This window comes from Scyliorhinus torazame, chromosome 1, assembly GCF_047496885.1.
Source record: "Scyliorhinus torazame isolate Kashiwa2021f chromosome 1, sScyTor2.1, whole genome shotgun sequence".
Lineage (NCBI taxonomy): Eukaryota > Metazoa > Chordata > Chondrichthyes > Carcharhiniformes > Scyliorhinidae > Scyliorhinus > Scyliorhinus torazame.
In genome coordinates this window covers 53,195,683-53,216,451 of record NC_092707.1, presented here as the reverse complement: position 1 = coordinate 53,216,451, position 20,769 = coordinate 53,195,683, and the positions used below count along the sequence as shown (strand labels likewise).

Below are 20,769 nucleotides of genomic sequence, written 5' to 3'. Positions count from 1 at the left end.
TGTGGCTAGTCCGGGGAATCAATCACCGCTCTTCAAACATAAACCTCGACTTTGCACTGCAGGCCCTGCGAGGGTGCAAAACAAAAAGGGCAACAACTGGGCTGGACACCGCTGGAGGTGCGGGAGTGGAAATGATTCAAAACGATTCTGTTCCTGCACTGATCAGAAAGAGCGAGCCGCGGGGATGCTGGCGACTTTGTATCCATGGGAAAGAAATGCTGGGGGGAAAAAATGTGCAAATGGATGATCAGGTTATTACAGGTCACACTCAGAAACTGGGTGCACACAATCCGCCCCGATAAGCACTTGAGGTGTTGTTGCTATCTCAATGGGCAGCTTCCCGAGAGATACTGGGCTGGGAGGTGCTAGAGGGGGTATCGCTCGCCCTCAGCTTTCAAATACAGCCTTACATAATGAATGATGTGGAGATGCCGGCGTTACTGTACATAATTAATGGCATTGACAATGTTGTGATAGGGGGTGCCCCATCTCAGACCACCTTGTCACGGTGGCGTGCGTGGAAGTCAGGGATTATATACGCGGCGAGGTATCAAGGTATCACAATTTGGATTACTGTGTGGCTGCGGTCATTGGAAAGGAACATCTGTGTTTGGAAATGTTGCAGCACTGAGTAAATCTTGTCTCCACCACTCCGGGAGGGCATCACATGAACAATCTTACAGGGAAAGCGAAACAAAATAAGAGGAAGAATCAGTCTCTTTGCATTCTCTCCCCACCCACCACATGGTAGACTTCAGAGCGGCGGTGGGAAGCAGTTTGGCAGTGATGCGACCTTCAATTCACACGTGGAGAAGTAAACCGTGGTTTTAATCAGCTTAGAACTGAGCCTGCCTGTGACCGGTACAGCACTGAAGGTGGCCCCGCAGGTCAGCAGCTCTTATACTTCCTGTAAAGGGGGTGGAACCATGGGCGGAGCCCGTACATGCCCCAACATATCCCCTGTGGGTGAAGCCACACAATGGCCCATAGGTAGAGCCCACAGGGTTAATAACATAACACAGTGCACTGGTGAATTAGCAGTAATTATACATCCACCACATTCACCCCCTGTTTAAAAATGAAGTCCGGCGGGAGTGCCGGGCTCATAGATTCAGTCGGTCCGGTGCCCGGATCGTACCTTCCGACCCCCGAAGCACTGGTGTTGCAGCCGCTTTGGGTGGCTGTGGAAGTGGGTCCGGAGCGGGCACAGGCGTGGACTCCGGGAGCGGCTCTTCCAGAGCTTCATTCCTGTGGACCGGTGCGGCGGGTGGGAGGGAGTGTGGGAACCATATAGGGGTGGGGGCGCTGAACATGGGAGGTTGGACGGGGCATAGTGTGGGGGATGCAGTAGTGGGAGTGGTGTTGGAGCCTGCGGGCGCCAGGTCCCGGAGGGAGACGGTATCTTGCCGGCCATCGGGGTGTTCGACGTACGCATAGTGTGGGTTGGGGTGCAGGAGCTGGACCCTCTCTACCAGGGGGTCGGTCTTATGGCTCCGAACATGTTTTCGGAGGACTGGACCCGGTGTCATCAGCCAGGGCGGAAGCGAGGCCCCTGAGGTAGCTCCCCTAGGGAAAACAAACAAACGGTCATGAGGGGTCTGGTTTCTGGCCGTGCAAAGGAGGGACCTAATACAGTGGAGCGCATTGGGGAGGACCTCATGCCAGTGAGAAACTGGGAGATTCCTGGACCGCAGGGTCAGTAGGACGTTCTTCCAGACCGTCGCGTTCTCCCTCTCCACCTGCCCATTTCCCCTGGGGTTATAACTGGTAGTCCTGCTCGAGGCGATGCCCTTACTGAGCAGGTACTGACGCAGTTGGTCGCTCATGAATGACGAGCTCCTGTCGCTGTGGACATAACTGGGGAAACCAAACAGGGTGAAGACACTATGCAGGGCGTTAATGACAGTGGGGGTGGTCATATCGGGGCAGGGGATGGCAAACGGGAAGCGGGAGAACTCATCTATAATGTTCAGGAAGTACGTGTTGCGTTTATTGGAGGGGAGGGGCCCTTTCAAATCGATACTGAGGCGTTCAAAGGGCCGGGAGGCCTTTACCAGGTGGGCCTTATACGGTCGATAGAATGCGGTTTACACTCCGCACAGATTTGGCAGTCTCTGGTTATAGCTCTGACCTCCTCGGTGGAGTAGGGCAGGTTCTGGGCCTTGATGTAATGGGCGAGCCGGGTGACCCCCGGGTGGCAGAGGTCATCGTGGATAGCCCGTAGTCGGTCATCTTGCGCGCTGGCGCATGTGTCGTGGGACAGGGCATCTGGGGGCTCGTTGAGCTTCCCAGGACGATATACTATATTGTAGTTATAGGTGGAGAGTTCGATTCTCCACCTCAAGATCTTATCATTCTTGATCTTGCTCCGCTGCGTATTGTCAAACATGAAGGCAACCGATCATTGGTCGGTGACGAGGGTAAACCTCCTACCAGCGAGGTAGTGCCTCCAGTGCCGCACGGCTTCCACGATGACTTGGGCTTCTTTTTCGACCGAGGAGTGTCGAATTTCGGAGGTGGTGAGGGTGCGTGAAAAAAATGCTGCCGGTCTGCCTGCTTGGTTGAGGGTGGCGGCAACAGTGACCTCTGAGGCGTCGCTCTCCACCTGGAAGGGGACGGACTCGTCCACCGCGCGCATCGCAGCTTTGGCGATGTCCGCCTTGATGCAGTTGAAGGCCTGGCGGGCCTCGGCTGCCAGTGGAAAGAGGGTGGCCTTAAATAGTGGGCGGGCTTTGTCTGCATACTAGGGGACCCACTGGGCGTATTAGGAGAAAAATCCAAGGAACCTCTTCAGGGCCTTGGGACAGTGAGGGAGAGGGAGTTGTAGGAGGGGGTGCATACGGTCAGGGTCGGGCCCTAGGGCCCCGTTTTCCACGACATAGCCAAGGATAGCTAGCCTGGTTGTGCGGAAAATGCATTTCTCCTTGTAGGGGAGGTTGAGTTTTTGGGCGGTTTGGAGAAATCGGTGGAGGTTGGCATCGTGGTCCTGCTGATCATGGCTGCAGATGGTGACATTGTCCCAAGTACGGAAACGTGGCCCGCAGCCCGTACTAGTCCACCATTCGGTCCATCGCTCGTTGGAACACCGAAACCCCGTTTGTGACGCCAAAGGGGACCCGGAGGAAATGGAAAAGGCGGCCGTCTGCCTCAAACGCCGTGTAGTGGTGGTCCTCCGGGCGGATTGGGAGCTGGTGGTATGCAGACTTCAGATCCACTGTGGAGAACACATGGTAGTGCGCGATCTGATTTACCATGTCTGCAATCCTGGGAAGGGGGTACGCATCGAGTTGCGTAAACCGGTTAATGGTCTGGCTGTAATCAACCACCATCCGGAACTTTTCCCCAGTCTTGACGACCACCACCTGAGCTCTCCAGGGGCTATTGCTGGCCTCTATGATCCCCTCCCGCAAGAGACGCTGGACCTCAGACCTAATAAACATCCTGTCCTGCATACTATACCGCCTGCTTCTGGTGGCTATTGGCTTACAATCGGCGGTGAGGTTTGCGAAGAGGGGGGGTGGTGGGGGGGGGGGGGTCGATTCTTTGGGTCGTGAGGCTGCATATGGTGAGCGGGGGCAGAGGCCCCCCGAACTTAAGAGTTAGGCTCCTGAGGTTGCACTGGAAGTCGAGTCCCAAAAGGAGAGGAGCGCAGAGGTCTGGGAGCACATATAGTTGAAAATTAGCGTACTCAGTGCCCTGTATCGTTAGGGTTGCAGTAGTGCACCCTTGGATTTGTACCGAGTGCGACCCAGAGGCGAGGGATATGATTTGTTGCGTCGGGAATATTGGGAGCGAGCAGCGTCTTACAATGATAATCTATGATTAATCTAGGACAAAGGTTCGGCACAACATCGTGGGCCGAAGGGCCTGTTCTGTGCTGTATTTTTCTATGCTCTATGTCCGGTTGAATGAAGCTCTCTGTGCTCCCGGAGTCGAAAAGGGAAGGTGTCTCGTACCCGTTAACCCGGACGGCTATCATGGGTGACCGCGCTGAGGTGCGGGTAGCCGGCAGCGTGATCAGAGGTGCTGGAGCGGCCCCGCGATGGCTGTCCGTGTAGGTCGTACGCGCCGAGGGGCGTAGCAGATGGCGGCCCCCATTGATCGCACTTGGCCGGCCGCGTGGGGGAGGATGGCCAAGATAGCGGCCCCCATGAGTCGCACATGTTATGCGGAGGTGGAGTCGGCAGACACGCTGCCACCTTGCGGGGTCTGCGGGCCTGTGAGTCTGTGGATCGGGTCTGTGAGTTTGAGTTCTTAGACCTGGCCAGGCAGACCTTGACGAAGTGTCGTTTTCGCCTGCAGCTGTTGCAGTTCAAGTTGCGGGCTGGGCAGTGCAGTCGGGGGTGTTGGGACTGGCCGCAAAAATAGCAGGGTAGCCCGTGACGGGCGGGCGGCTGCGCGGCACAGGTCTGGGGTAGTCTCGGGTCGGGGGCCCACGAGGGGGGTCATGTGATCGGCCGGGAACGCAGTAAGGCTCTGAAAAGCGGCCTCCAGAGAGGTAGCCGGTTTTATCGTGTTGTCCAGGTCCTTGGTTACTTTTTCGAGCAGGCGCTGTCTCACATAGTTCGATCGGACCCCTGCCACGTAAACGTCTCAGACGGCGAGCTCCATGTGCTGAGTGGCCGTAACGGTCTGGTAGTTACAGTTGCGCGCGAGGGCTTTGAGGTCGCGTAGGTAATCATCTAGCGACTCCCCGGGGCGCTGGCGGCGAGTGGTGAAGATGTGTCGCGCATATACCTCGTTCACAGGCCACACATAGAGCCGTTCAAGTAGTGCAAGGGCCTCTGTATAGGAAGCGGCTTTGTCGAGCTGGACAGAAATGCGATGGCTCACCTGTGCGTGGAGGAGGCTCAGCTTCTGTTCGTCAGTGATGGATGGCTTGGACGACGCAGCGAGATAGGCCTTGAAGCATCGAAGCCAATGTGAAAAAATTTATTTAACCTCCGCGGCCTGTGGATCGAGTTCCAGTCTGTCAGGTTTGAGGGCTGATTCCATCGTAGTATTTTAAGCTGATTAAATTGATGCGACCATCAATTCACTCGTAGACACGTGGAGAAGTAAACCGTGGTTTTAATCAGCTTAGAACTGAGCCTGCCTGTGACCGGTACAACACTGAAGGCGGCCCCGCAGGTCAGCAGCTCTTATACTTCCTGTAAAGGGGGTGGAGCCATGGGCGGAGCCCGTACATGCCCTAACATATCCCCTGTGGGTGAAGCCACACAATGGCCCATAGGTAGAGCCCACAGGGTTAATAACATAACCCAGTGCACTGGTGAATTATCAGTAATTATACATTCACCACAGGGAGAAAGGCTACCGATGGAACACATTACAGGGGGGCAGAATTTCCTGGAAATGTGCACCGTAGCAGAGTCACATCTATGGCGTGTGTCAGGAAATTGTGGGGGCGCAAGTGACCCAGGTCTTCACTTGATAACAAAATACCCTGGGAAGGCGGCATGGTGGCGCAGTGGTTAGCACTGCTGCCTCATGCCGCTGAGGACCCGGGTTCAATCCCGGTCCTCGGTCACTGTCCGTGTGGGGTTTGCACATTCCCCCCGTGTCTGTGTGGGTCTCACCCCCCACAACCCAAAGATGTACTGGTTAGGTGGATTGGCCCCGCTAAATCTCCCCCTTAATTGGAAAAAATAAGAATTGGGTACTCTAAATTTTTTTTATAATGTATTGGGACCCTCTACACCTCTTCCCAGCGAATCCTGGCAAAACAGTATTCCATTTTCAAAGCTCCACCCCAACTGTAAGGCCACGCCTGGTTGAAACTAAAACTAGAAAAGACTGGAGAGGGGGACAGAGCTAATCTGTTTGAAGGTTTTACATCAGAACTCGGAAATGTGAGAGATGTAACAGGTATTAAGCAAATAGAGGGAAGGGGAAGACAGGTGAGATTAAATGAAAAGAAAATGGGGTAAAGATACAAGGCGAAAGTGTGTTTTAATTGGACAGGAAAATAAACAAAAAGGTGAGTCCAGCAGAGATGTAAGTGGAAATGGCTGAATCATCAGCTGTAGCTGAAGTGGGGGTGGAGACTGAGATTAGAAAATGTTGAACTGATCGTTGAGTTCTGAAGGCTGTGAAGTGCTTGATCCTGCTTACAAACTGAAGAGAGGTGTTCCACAAAACGGTCATCCAATCTGGGTTAGGTCTCCCCGGTGCAGACCACACTGAGCAACAAATACAGTCTATGAAATTGAAAGAAGTACAAGTAAATCGCTGTTTCACCTTCAAGGAGTGTCGGGGCCTTGAACTGTGGGGAAGAGGTTTACAGGTAGATGCTGCAACGCGTGGATAACGTGGAACCTGTGGATGGGCTGTACTTAGATTTACAGAAGACACTTGACATGTTGCCATATCAAAGATTATAATGGAAAATAGGAGCCCTTGGTGTAGGGGATAACATTAGCGTGGATAGAAGGTATGTTGGCTAGCTGGATGCAGAGAGCAGAAATAAATAGGTTTTTTTCAGGTTGACAAGATGTGATGAGTGGAGTACCACAAGGATCAGTGCTGGGTCCCCAACTATTTACAGTTTATACGAATGACTTGATAAAGGGACCAAATGTATTGTTGCTAAATATGCTGATGACACAAAAATAAGTAGGAGAGTAAGTTGTGAAGTAGCCAAAGGAGTCTGCAAAGGAGCATAGATAGGTTAAGTAGGTAGGCACAAATTTTGCAGATGGAATATAATGTGGAAAATGCGAACTTGTCCAGGAAGAAGAGAAAAGTAACATATTATTTAAATGGATGGAGATTGCAGAATTCTGAGATACAGAGGGATCTGGGTAGCCTGGTACATGAATCAACAAAAGTTAATCTGCAGATACAGCAAGAGATTCGGATTTTGTTTATTGTCACGTGTACCAAGGTACAGTGAAAAGGATTTTTCTGCGAGCAGCTCAACAGATCATTAAGTACGTGAAAAGAAAAGGAAATAAAAGAAAATACATAATAGGGAAAATATTAGAGCGATTGTAAGATAAGTAAAAAGTGGATCTGTTAGGGAGAGCTCGCAGAGAGTCGCCACGCTCCGGCGCCATCTTGTGAGATTAGGAAGGTAAATGGAAAGTTGTTGTTCATTGCAAGGGGAATGAAATATGAAAACAGTGACAATAATCTTTATTGTCACAAGTAGGCTTACATTAACACTGCAATGAGGTTATTGTGAAAATCCCCTAGTCGCCACACTCCAACCCCTGTTCAGGTACACTGAGGGAAAACTCAGAATGTCCAATTCACGTAAAAAGCACTCCTTTTGGGACTTGTGGGAGGAAACGGGAGCACCCAGAGGAAACCCACTCAGACACGGGGAGAACGTGCAGATCCCGCACAGACAGTAACCCAAGCCAGGAATCGAACCCGGGTCCCTGGCGCTGTGAAGCAACAGTGCTAACCACTGTACTGCCGGCCCGTCCATATTTGCTACAGTTGTACAGGACATTGGTGAAACCACATCTATGATACTGTATAGTCTCTATATATAAGAAAATATATAAATATATCAGAAGCATTTTAGGGCAGGTTCATTCGACTGATACCCGTGATCTTAGGAGCAAAGGTTGACAGGTGGGGCCTGTATCCCTTGGAGTTTAGAAGATTGAGAGGTGATCTTAGTGAAACATATAAAGATCCTTGGGGGACTTGCCAGGTGGACCCTAAAAGGATGTTTCCTCTTGTGGGAGAGACTAGATCTAGAGTTTACAGTTTAAAAATAAGGGGTCTCCATTTAAGACAGAGATGAGAAGATTTATTTTCTCTTGGAGGGTCATAAATCTTTGGAACTCTATTTCCCAGAGAGCGGTGGAGGCAGGGCCAACAAGTATTTTGAAGTGGAGATGCCAGCATTGGACTGGGGTCACAATAAGAAGTCTCACAACACCAGGTTAAAGTCCAACAGGTGAAGTCACCTGATGAAGGAGCTGCGCTCTGAAAGCTTGTGATTTCAAATAAACCTATTGGACTTTAACCTGGTGTTGTGAGACTTCTTAAAGTATTTTGAAATCAGAGGTGAGTGCCGGGCAGGAACATTGTGTTGAAGCAGAAGATCAGCCATGATCCTATTGAATGGCGGAGAAGGCACAAAGGTCCTATGGTCTTCTCCTATTTCTTATGTTTTTGTGTTCTTGACACCAGGAGGTCACAGGGAGTGGGTGAAATGTGGAGTTGAGGCCACAATCAGATCAGTCGTTATCTTTTTTTTTAAGATAATTTATTGAAGGCGTATCCAAAGCATGTAGAGAATACAAAAACAGGAACAATCCTTAACATTAAACAACAGCAAACACCGCACAACATATTAACAATACACATACACTATAACAAAACAATAAAACAGGAGTCCCCTATATATACAAATATGAAGCCAACGCCCCCAACGAAAAAGAAGAGAGTAAACAAAATCTTTATTTTTTATTAAAACAAAATAATGAACCCCCGCCCCTTAACAGTCAACAAAATTACTATTTCTCCCCTCCCCCGCCACCCTGATGGTCTAGTAGTTCATGAAAATTCGATGAACAGCTTCCATCTCACGGAGAACCCTTCATCCGAACCTCTAATGGCGAACTAGATTCTGTCCAAATGAAGGAAGGTCCTGTCCCCATGACCCAGTCCTTGGCGATTCTCCATCACGCCAGTAAGGAGGCTAATGCCACGACATTGGCCCCTTTTCCCACCATGACACCAGGATCCTCAGACACACCAAAGATAGCTATCCATGGAGAAGGTGTGACCACTACCCCCACCACCCGAGACAGTATATCCGCAACACCCTTCGAAAACTCCACTAGTTTTGGACAGGACCAGAACATGTGAACATGGTTCGCAGGGGATCTGGCAGATCGTGCACACTGATCAGCCACATCCGGGAAGAAACGGCTCAGCCTAGCCGGTGTCATATGCACTCTGTGCACAACCCCCCCACCCCCCAATCTCATCATCCGAGCAGAGCCTGTCCTGTAGACCCAAGGGTGGTAGCATTGGGAATGAACTCAACTCCTGGCTCAAAAATGCCCTTATCTGGAGATACCCAAACTGATTAACGCTGGGCCTCCGTCAGCTCAGTGAAGTCCGCAAACCTCCCACCGAAGAACAGGTCCTCAAAGCAGTGGTTCCTCAAGCAGTCCCATTCCTTAAACCTGGCATCCAAGCTTGCTATAATGAATCTGTGATTGCCACTAATCGGAGCCTTCCTATACAAGGCCTCCAAACCAAAATGTAATCGGCACTGGTTCCAAACCCTCAAGAGTGGAAACCACCACTGGGTTTGATGACTACCTACCCGGCAAGAAAGGAAGGGGAGCCAAATCCAAAGCCCTTAAGGAAGTCCGTCTCCACGGAGCTCCTCCATTCTACACCATACCAGCCCCTGGTCCAACAACCATCTTCGGACCATAACAATATTAGCAGCCCAGTAGTAACATTGAAAATTGGGAAGGGCCAGGCCTCCTCTCCAGACAAACTCTTTCAATACGGGGGACCCTCGCCACCCACACAAAGCCCAAGACAAGTCTATTAATCTTTCTCAAAAAGAATTTGGGCAGAAAGATTGGGAGGTTCTGAAAAACGAAAAGGAACTTCAGCAGGTTCACCACCTGAATAGTCTGGACTCTCCCAGACAAAGATTGAGACAGACTGTCCCACCTTTTGAACTCCTCTTTCATCCCCTCTACTAAGCATGTCAGATTGAGTTTGTGAAGTTGCGCCCAATCCTGCGCCATCTGCATTCCCAAATAGCGAAAGCACTTTCTAGCCAGGTGAAATAGGAGCCGACTCAAACACCCCTTCCGTCCTGCGGAGCCAATCAAGAATATCTCACTCTTTGCCGTATTAAGCTTGTATCCGGAGAAGGAGCTGAAGTCATTCAAAACTCTCAGGATCTTATCAATAGACTCCAATGGTTGGAAACATACAGTAGGAGGTCACCCGCAAACAATAAAAGCCGATGTTCCACCCCCCCGGCTGAATACCCCTCCACCCTCCTCCATCTGAGGAGCCATTGTTAAAGGTTCGATCGCAAGGGCGAAAAGCAAAGGAGAAAGCGGGCATCCCTGCCTCGTCCCACGTTGCAGAGTAAAGTACTCAGAACTAACCCCGTTAATGGAGATGCTTGCCTTTGGGCTGTATATAACAATTCAACCAAATCCCTGCCTGAATCCAAACCATTCCAAAACGTCAAAAAGGTACGCCCACTCTACTCGGTTGAATGCCTTCTTGGCATACATCGACAGCACAACCTCCACCTCATTTCCTCCAGTGGGCATCATGATAATGTCAAGTAGCCCCTGAATATTAGGTGCCAACGCGCTGCCTTTTGCAAAGCTAGTTTGAAATGAAAAAAAATGAAATGAAAATTGCTTATTGTCACAAGTAGGCTTCAAATGAAGTTCCTGTGAAAAGTCCCTAGTCGCCACATTCCGGCGCCTGTTCGGGGAGGCTGGTTCGGGAATTGGCCGTGCTGGCCTGCCTTGGTCTGCTTTCAAAGCCAGCTCTTTAGCCCTGTGCTAAACCAGATCCTCTCTAATCACATCCAGCACACAACCCTCAATATGGGTGGCCAAGATCTTGGCCAGAAGCTTTGCATCAACATTCAGGAGGGAAATCGGATGGTAAGATCTGCATTGCTCAGGATCTTTGCCCCTTTTTTGGATAAGAGAGATGGAGGGCTACGATTGTTTGGGGGAACTGAGCCCCTTTCCAGCACCTCATTCTACATCCGTACCATCAACGGACCCAGCAGCGTACCAAAACATTTATAAAATTTGACTGGGGATCCGTCCGGTCCCGGGGCCTTCCCTGACTGCATCGAATTCACACATCCCAGCAGCTCCCGCAGACCTACCAGAGCCCCCAATCCTTGAGCCCTAGCCTGACACACCATCGGAAACTCCAACCCATCTAGGAATTTACTTCTCAGTCGGTCCCCTGATGGCGGCTCTGATTGGTTTAGCCTTCGTTAGAAGGATGCAAAGATTTTATTAATCCCCGCAGGGTCCATGACCACCTCTCCCAACTTGTCCCTAAATCCACCCATAACCATAGCAGCCATCAGCTTCCTTAGTTGATGGGCGAGCATCCTCTCAGACTTCTCCCAATATTTGTACAAGAATCCACTGGCTCTGTACAGCTGTCTCACCGCGTCCTCTGAGGTGGCCAAATTAAACTCCATCTGGAGCCTCTGACGCTCCCTCAACAGTGCTTCATCCTGTGATTCCAGGAATCTGGTCAACTGCTAGGTTCACCTCCACCAATCTCGATTGTTCTTTTCACTTCACCCTTAGCCTATGCGCCGGGATCAAAATAAGTTCTCCCCTCACCACTGTCTTCAGTATCATCCATAGCACCCTGGCGTAGAGCTCACCAGTGTCGTTCTGATCTATATAATTACGAATGACATCTTCAAATCTCTCACATAATCCCTTATCTGTAAGGAGACCAACGTCTAATCTCCACTGGCGTCTAGAAGTGGACGGATTCAAGGGAAGCACAGTGGTGCAGTGGGTTCGCACTGCGGCCTCACGGCGCCAAGGTCCCAGGTTCGATTCTGGGTCACTGTGTGGATTTCACACATTCTCCCTGTGTTTGTGTGGGTTTCGCCCCCACAACCCAAAAGATGTGCAGGGTAGGTGGATTGGCCACGCTAAATTGGCCCTTATTGTAAAAAAATTAATTGGGTATTCTAAATTTATATATATAAAAAAAGAAGTGGACGGATTCTCCGCCCGCAGGTCTACCCAGTAAGGGGTGTGGTCAGACACCACGATCGGCGAGTACTCTGCCAGGAATCAGCGACTTGTCCAAAACAAAAACTCTATTCAGGAATAACATTTGTGAACATGGGAAAAAAAGGAAAACTCCCTCACCGTAGGCCTCCTTCATATCCAGACCAGAGTGATACACCTGGCCAACCTTCCCCCTCTCAGTCTAGTCTGGTCTGCCACCTTCAAATGAGTCTCCTGAAGAAAGATCAAGTCCGCCCCGAGGCTCTTCAGATGAGCAAATATGCGCAACCTTTTAACAGGGCCATTCAGGCCTCGAACATTCCAAGTTACCAATCGAGTGGGTGGGGGGCTCCTGCCCCCCTCCCACTCCCCCTCCCCCCAACAATCAGGGTTGTTTGAGTCAACCCTCCCAGGTCCTCAGGCCGCACCTAATGAGGTCACCGCCAGGCTTCCATTGCCATCTACTCCCAGATCGCAGCACCTTAATAAACTCAGACCGCCACCTATCCCGTGCCCCCCTCCCAAACCCCACCCTCCCCACCCAAAACTTAAACCAAAAGAAAGAAACATACGAAGCCCTATCCTCCTCGCACCATTTTGTCCCCCACATCTCTTCCGTTTACTGGTTTTCACGCCAGCACGCTGGGCCCCGCACAAAGCCCACAGCTACCCTGAACCCGCCAAAACACCTGTACCTGATCCCAGACAAATAAAAAGGAAAGTACCTGAGTCAGTAGATACCTCCTCCCCACACCCCCCTCCCCCCCAGCTCGTGAGCACCAGTTCCACCTCAAAAGAACAAAGAAGAAAGACGAGAGGAGAGCAATGGACAGAGGAACATAGTAACTGTATTAAATTCACAATAATCAAACTAATAATACAGTCCCCAACAACTCAGAACAAGAACACTTGAACAGTTTAACATATTTACAAGTTCCCAATCCCTGGGTCTCGAAGAAGCTTATCTGCCTCCTCCGGGGTGCCCATGAAGTATTCCTGTTTACGGAAGGTGATCCACAAGTGGGCTGGATACAGCATACCAAATCTCACACCTTCCTTGTGGAGAACTGCCTTGACTTTATAAAAACCGGCACGGCGTTTAGCCAGTTCCACGTCCCAATCGGGGTATATCTTGATAATGCTCCCCTCCCATGCGCTTTTCTTCCCCTGCCTAGCCCATCTCAGGATTCTTTTCCTTGTCCAGGAATTGATGCAGACATACCACCATTGTCCTTGGTTGTTCACCTGCTTTTGGTTTCCTTCTCAGCGCCCTCTATGCGTGATCCACCTCCGGGGGACGATTAAAAACGTCCCTTCCAGTCCCATGTGGGTCGGAGAATCCCCGGGGGGAGGTGCGAAACCCGCCCTGACGCTGGCTGCCCTATTCTCCGGCGCCATTTTTCAGGCGGCAGCGGGATTCCCGCCACGCCGGTTGGGGGCCGTTGACAGCGGACCCCCCGGCGATTCTCCGGGCCCCGATGGGCCGAGCGGCTGTCCAGTTTTGGCCAGTCCTGCTGGCGTGAATCACTCACCTCACGCACGGCAGGACCTGGCAGGTGAGTGTGCAGGGGCGGTACTCGGGGGGGGGGGGGGGGGGGGGGGGGGGGGGCGCAGGGGGATCCGACCCCGGGGGTGGCCTGGCCCGCGATCGGGGCCTACCGATCTGCGGGCGGGCTTGTTCCGTCGGGGTCTTCTTTCCTCCGCGCCAGGCCCCTGTAGGGCTCCGCCATATTGCCTGGGGGCGGCGCGAAGAGGAAACACCAGCGCATGCGCGGAAATATGGTGGCCGGACTGCGCATGCGCGAGATCACGCCGGCCGTTCCGCGCCTGCGCGAACTCGCTGGCTGGAGCGGCGCCAACCCCTCAGGCGTCCACCTAGCCCCCGAAAATTCGGAGAATTCCTCACTTTCTGGGGCTGTTGACGCCGAAGTGTTTGGCGCCGGTTTTCCCGCCGGCGTGGGGACTTAATCCTCAGAAGGGAGAATCCCACCCAATATAACCAACACACCCCCAGTAACAAACCCCAGCCAACATGGCTTACACAAACAGAACTACCTTCTCCAACCCCCATTCCATTGGTTTTCCTGACCTTACTCGACCCCCCCACCCCCCTGCCGACAGCTTAATTTTTCTCGAAGAAGTCGATGAAGGCTGCCACCTCCGGGCAAGCCCCTGCAGCGATCCAGCCATGTCGCTAACCCACACCCCCGACTTTGGGGGCTTCAAGTCCCTCCAACATAGTAGGATCCGTCTCCGGGCCACGAGGGAGGCAAAGGCCAGGACATTGGCCTCTCTCACACCCTGGCTCCCGGATCTTCCGACCCGCCAAAGATTGCCACCTCTGGACTCGGTACCACCCTCACTTTTAATACCTCTGACATGACGTCAGCAAATCCCTGCCAGAAAGCCCTCAGCCTTGGACATGCCCAAAACATATTGACATGGTTCGCAGGACCCCCCTGCACAGCGCCTCCACCTATCCTCCACCCCCTCAAAGAGCCTGCTCATCCAGGCTTCTGTCATGTGCGCCCTGTGGATCACCTTGAATTGTATCAGACTGAGTCTGGCACAGGACGAGGATGCATTGACTCACCTCAGGCCCTCCTCCCATCATCTTGCCTCCAACTCCCCACCCAGCTCTTCTTCCCACTTTCGCTTCACCTCCCATATCGTGGCACCCTCCCACTCCATCAGTTCCTTGTGGACCTCTGAACCTTCCCCATCCCTACTCCTACTCTCGACACCACCTTATCCTGTAGCCCCTGGGGCGGCAGGTGCGGGAAGGTCAAAACTTGGCCCCACACAAAGTCCCTCACTTACAGATACCGGAACCCATTCCCACCAGGCAGCTCAAACCCTTCCTCTAACTCCTCCAAGCTCGGGAAGCCCCCATCGATAAAGAGATCTCCAAATGCCACGATCCCCGCCCACTGCCACCTCCGGAGCCCACCCCCCCGGAGCGAACCGGTGGTTACCACATATCGGTGCCCACACCAACGTCCCTTCCAGTCCCATGTGCTGCCGCCACTATCCACACATCCTCAGGGCTGCCACAACTACCGGGCTTGTGGAGTACCTGGCCGGCAAGAATGGCAGAGGTGCCGTTAACAATGCCCCAAAACTCGTGTCTTTACATGAGGCCGCCTCCACCCACTCCCAAATGACCCCTCCCCCATTACCCACTTCCTGACCATTGCTATATTCGCCACCCAATAATAATTTATAAAATTCAGAAGAGCTATCGCCCCCCCCCCCCACGCTCCAGTAGCACCTTCCTCACCCGCGGGGTGTTACCCGCCCAAACAAATCCCGAGATCACCACATTTACTTTTTTAAAGAACGCCTTGGGCCCCACCTTTGTACTTGCTGAAAACCTGTTATGTCTCAAAGTATTTCCAGTTCTTGTGAAAAGTCAACCCCAAATAGTAAACTCGTTTTTTCTCTCTCCGTTGAAGCTGTCAGGCCTGCTGAGGATTTCCAGCTGTATTTTGCTTTTGTGTCAATCTCTAATTTGCTGGATTAACTCTACTTTAATTGTCGCTGTCACTGAGAGCCAGAATACCACCAGCGACCTGGAAGAGAGCTGAAGGATTCATCAATAATAATAATAATCACTTATTCTCACAAGTAGGCCTCAGTAGCTTTTTAATTTGCAATTTTCAGTTAAAAATAATTGCAGACACATACATCTTTGCATTCTTAAAGTGTATCTAACCAGTAGAGGACGGCAGGGTGGCACAATGGTTAGCCCTGCTGCCTCACAGTGCCAGGGACCCCAGTTCAATTCTGGCCTTGGCCGACTGTGTGGAGTTTGCACTTTCTCCCCATGTCTGCTGGGTTTCCTCCGGGTGTTCCAGTTTCCTCCCACAGTCCAAAGATATGCAGATTAGGTGGATTGGCCATGTTAAATTGCCCTAAGTGTCCAAAGATGTGCAGGTTATCTGGGGTTATGGGGATAGGGTGGGGGAGTGGGCCTAGGTAGTGTGCTCTTTCAGAGGTGCAGACTCAACGGGCCGAATGACTTCCTTCCACACTGTAGAAATTCTAAATGCAAGGAAATTTTGTATGGGTACAAAACTAATGCTTTCCAAAACAATTAAAAAAAATTAAAACAGTGATTTCTTTCCATTGGGGTAATAATTGAAACAATTTGTTTCTTGATCGGGTCAGGGTTAGTAAAAATGCCACTGATTTGATTGCTTCTTTGGCTAATTGATGGACTAAAATGCTGATTTTATCCCATCTCTAAACCGGGGTCCTGTAAGCAAACTGCATATTTGAACAGGATCGCTGCTGCGATCTTTATTACCATAGAATTGCAAGAACAAAGGTCTTTAATGTAAGGCAGAGATGAGCCCATACGTAAGTTTATATCACCGTGGTGCCGTCAGTCAAACCTACTCTGTGTTATAAGGACTACTGTATGTGCAACTTTCTCAATTAGCTGATTCCTCAATATATGTATTGAATTGTCCAGTGTACTCCAGCAGTTTTATCAGAGGTACAGAGATACACCCAGCAAATTAAGCACTTGATGCTCTGGGTTTGGGTTAGGATAGATCTGCTGTTGGCAAATATTTAGCTTATCAAGAGAGAGAGAGATAAGTGCAAATGTGGGATTTATGTTCAAAAGATTACTTAGTGAGAATTGAGTCAGGACAGCACTCTTCATTGAAAGCATTGGTCCGTTCTGTACAAGGATTTAATACGTTGATCATAATTCTTTGAGTTAACCTGTTTGTTATGCCGTAACGTACTATATTTTCCCACACTGGAATATAAAACCAGAACAATTAGCCATTTCTTACGCTGCCTGCTCTCTACTGTTGACCAGGGCCATGGACAGTTTTACCGTCCAGCATTTAAGGCTTAGCAACAAAGTTCACTTACAGCTGACAGAATAATATTTGGGTTCCCAATAAATCCATAATATTCAGAATTTCTTTGAGTTTCATTCACGCGATTGTTTTAAGGAGATCTTGTGGCACACTGATCATGACCCTAAGTCCTACTCCAGGACTTGTTGGCCACGGAAGGAGAGTTGATAATCCTGTGCAGTAGGCTGATAATCAGCCTGGAAATCAAACCAAATCAAATCCACCACCTTCCCACTATCTCACAAAGGAAAAACAGAAGTGTGCTTGAAACTAAGCTTTTAAAAGAACTGACTCAGTGTTCTGCTGGAACTGGCAAAAGACTAAAGGCTGATTGAAAATTAGTCATTGTTTCTGAACCTCATTGTGAATAATTACTTTTCCAGCACATTGTGGGGCGGGTTTGCCGCTGTAGGTTGGAGGAGCATGGTGGTGCGCCATTAATATAATCATCATAATGTATCTCAATTTGTAAAGTTCTGTGTAATGGTTTGACAAAATGATTTGCTGCGAGTGGCTACTCAAGAAAGAAGTCTGAACTGAAAGAAAAAGTAATTTATTAGTCCATGAAGAATAAAAATGTGAACTTTGCACATTGCTAGCTCCCACACTCTCAACAAACTTGCTGTTCCAATAAAGATATTTGTACAGAGTTTGGCTTTATGAAGAAGCATTTTGTTTATTCTTTATTTTTATGTCATTTGTGTAGTGATATTAATGCCAATCAAGGGGAGAGATGACAGTGTTTTCTCAGCATGTTCCAATGCTGAACAGCATTGAAAACTCCCAGATCAGGTATCGCATGGTTTACATTGTGAATTGACTTTACCCTGCGCTATTTCATCAGTTAGCTGGAGCCTCAACAGCTCTCGCTGTACCTGTGTGATATTCCCTTTCCAAACACCGTCAATCCTTAATAGGTTTTCAGGGTGATGTGTGACCAATTATGTAGCACAATTGCTTCACAGCTCCAGGGCCCCAGGTTCGATTCCAGCTTGGGTCACTGTCTGTGCGGAGTCTGCACATCCTCCCTGTGTGTGCGTGGGTTTCCTCCGGGTGCTCCGGTTTCCTCCCACAGTCCAAAGATGTGCAGGTTAGGTGGATTGGCCATAATAAATTGCCCTTAGTGTCCAAAATTGCCCTTAGTGTTGGGTGGGGTTACTGGGTTATGGGGATAGGGTGGAGGTGTTGACCTTGGGTAGGGTGCTCTTTCCAAGAGCCGGTGCAGACTCGATGGGCCGAATGGCCTCCTTCTGCACTGTAAATTCTATGTCTATGTCTATGTACTCCAGTGTCATTGTTCGGCAAACCCATTTATAATGAAAATGGGACTAATAGGCAAAATTAATTTCAGTTAAAGCTATTAGTAACTATTAGAGCGAGCACATTTTGATCACCTCAGAAATATTTGGACTGGTTAAAATGCAGATAATAGAGTTGAAAATGAGCATCCCAACCAACTAAGTTTCCATATTTCACTCACTGATTTTGTTGTATTGTGATTAGTAACTATTTTAAAAACTTTTTATTTTTCCAATTAAGGGGCAATTTAGCGTGGCCAATCCACCTACCCTGCACATATTTGTGTTGTGGGGGTGAGACCCACGCAGACACGGGGAGGCAATTAGTAACTATTAACACTTAACTATTATTAATTGGCATGGAGTTTGTACATTCTCCCCGTGTCTGCGTGGGTCTCTCCGTCACAATCCAAAGATGTGCAGGTTGGTGGATTGGCCACGCTAAATTGCCCCTTAATTGGAAAAACAAATACATTTTAAAATAGTTACTAATCACATTTAAAAAAAAAACTATTATTAATTGACATTCAAAAACTTTAGCACACTTCCCCAATGATCTATAAGAAAATGTTGCATGAGACTTATGCACTGGAACTAACTTTTAATTGAGCTAAAGTTAAATATGAGCACTGAGAAATGAAATGAAATGAAATGAAAATGGCTTCTTGTCACAAGTAGGCTTCAATGAAGTTACTGTGAAAAGCCCCTAGTCGCCACATTCCAGCGCCTGTTCGGGGAGGCGGTTACGGGAATTGAACCGTGCTGCTGGCCTGCCTTGGTCTGCTTTCAAAGCCAGCGATTTAGCCCTGTGCTAAACAGCCCCTATACGCAGAACCCACATCCTGCAGACATAATGAATGTCCTGACTGGCTGTTTATTAAAGAGAATTTTTCTGACTCATGATTAAACATGAGTAACACATTTAGACCGAGGAAAAATTAATCTCCACATGAATTTGCTCTCATCTTCAGTGACCTTTCTCTGCATCGAACAGACGTGTGTTTAGTGTAATTAGTTTAAGACTCCAACACTGTTTTAGTTCAAACAATATATTTAGTCAGAAGCATTTCTTATCGATTGATGTAATTTTCAAATATGTTTGGCTGTCATCTATTTGGCAAAGGCAGTATTTCCCACAAGTTCCTATGCAGTCCGTGCAATAAGCACTGACTTGCAGCAAATACTGCCAAACACGAGTGGGTGTGATTATTACACACAGCTCTTTATGATGCTTGATATCAAACATGTGATGATAGCTTCTGAGATTTATAGCCAAATAGTTTAAAATAAAGAAGGGCTAGTTGCTGACGAAGCAGTATAAGTGCTTGTTCTGCACTCTGCAGTTCCAGGTGAACCAGACAATGCATTAAGATGCTGATGGACTTTGAACTGTGTACATGAAAGCAGAGCAATTACAATTTTTTTTCTGTCTGTTCCGCAGTTCCGAGAGAATATTCAAGATATCCTGCCTAGCCTTCCTGCTCAGGATGACCACTTCCTCCTGCGATGGCTGAGAGGTACATTTGTGTACAGTTGCATGGAAATCTGCAGTTGTGTTTATTTCTTCCCAATTTATGTTTTCCCATGCTTTACTCATAAAGTTGACTTTCACCCGGATGCTTAGTTGTCAAGCAGGAGTTCCACACGATCAGATAAACAAGGCCCAAGCTAAACCATTAGGGCTGTTCTCTTCCCCCATGATGGCAGTTGGTAAACTTACAGAATGCTCAGAACAAAGAACAAAGAAAAGTACAGCACAGGAACAGGCCCTTCGGCCCTCCAAGCCTGTGCCCGTCTAAACTAAAATCTTCTACCCTTCCGGGGTCCATATCCCTATATTCCCTCCCTATTCATGTATTTGTCAAGATGCCCCTTAAACGTCATGATCGTCCATGCTTCCACCACCTCCTCCGGCAGCGAGTTCCAGGCACCCACTACCCTCTGTGTAAAAAAACTTGCCTCGCACATCTACTCAAAAACTTGCCCCTCGCACCTTAAACCTATGCCCCCTAGCAATTGACCCCTCTACCCTGGGAAAAAGTCTCTGACTATCCACTCTGTCTACGACCCTCGTAATTTTATAGACCTCCATCAGGTCGCTCCTCAACCTCCTTTGTTCCAGTGAGAACAAACCAAGTTTATTCAACCTCTCCTCATAGCTAATGCCTTCCATACCAGGCAACATCCTGGTAAATCTCTTCTGCACCCTCTCTAAAGTCTCCACATCCTTCTGGTAGTGTGGCAACCAGGGGCGAGATTCTCCGACCCCCCCGCCGGGACGTAAAATTGCCGGGGGCTGGTGTGAATCCCGACCCCCCGCCAGTTGCCGAAGTCTCTGGCACCGGAGATTCGGCGGGGGCGGGAATCGCGCCGCGCCGGTTGGCCGGGCCCCCCCCCGCGCGATTCTCCGGCCCGGATGGGCCGAAGTCCCGCCACTAAAATGCCTGTCCCGCCGGCATAAATTAAACCACCTACCTTATCGGCGGGACAAGGCGGCGCGGGCGGGCTCTGGGGTCCTGGGGGGGGGCGCGGGGCGATCTGACCCCGGGGGGTGCCCCCACGGTGGCCTGGCCCGCGATCGGGGCCCACCGATCCGCGGGCGGGCCTGTGCCGTTGGGGCACCCTTTCCCTTCCGCCTCCGCCACGGTCTCCACCATGGCGGAGGCAGAAGAGACTACCTCAACTGTGCGTGCGTGGGAAACTGTCAGCGGCCGCTCCCGCGCATGCGCCACCTGGAGATGTCATTTCCGCGCCAGCTGGCGGGGCACCAAAGGCCTTTTCCGCCAGCTGGCGGGGTGGAAATTCGTCCGGCGCCGACCTAGCCCCTTAAGGTTGGGGCTCGGCCCCCAAAGATGC

General features: G+C 50.1%; 1 protein-coding gene across 4 annotated transcripts in view; it reads left to right on the top strand.

Annotated features, from left to right (window-relative positions):
• LOC140404745 (SEC14-like protein 2) overlaps window positions 1-20,769 on the top strand; it is a 162,131-nt gene that overhangs the window by 10,265 nt on the left and 131,097 nt on the right. For 3 of the 4 annotated variants that reach the window (XM_072493557.1, XM_072493567.1, XM_072493489.1), the window contains exon 2: window positions 19,355-19,430. In XM_072493557.1, the coding sequence (XP_072349658.1) occupies window positions 19,355-19,430 (76 nt within the window). Of the gene's footprint in view, window positions 1-17,321; window positions 17,408-19,354; window positions 19,431-20,769 lie in introns of all 4 variants that reach the window. The other variant, XM_072493574.1, reaches the window with a different exon arrangement.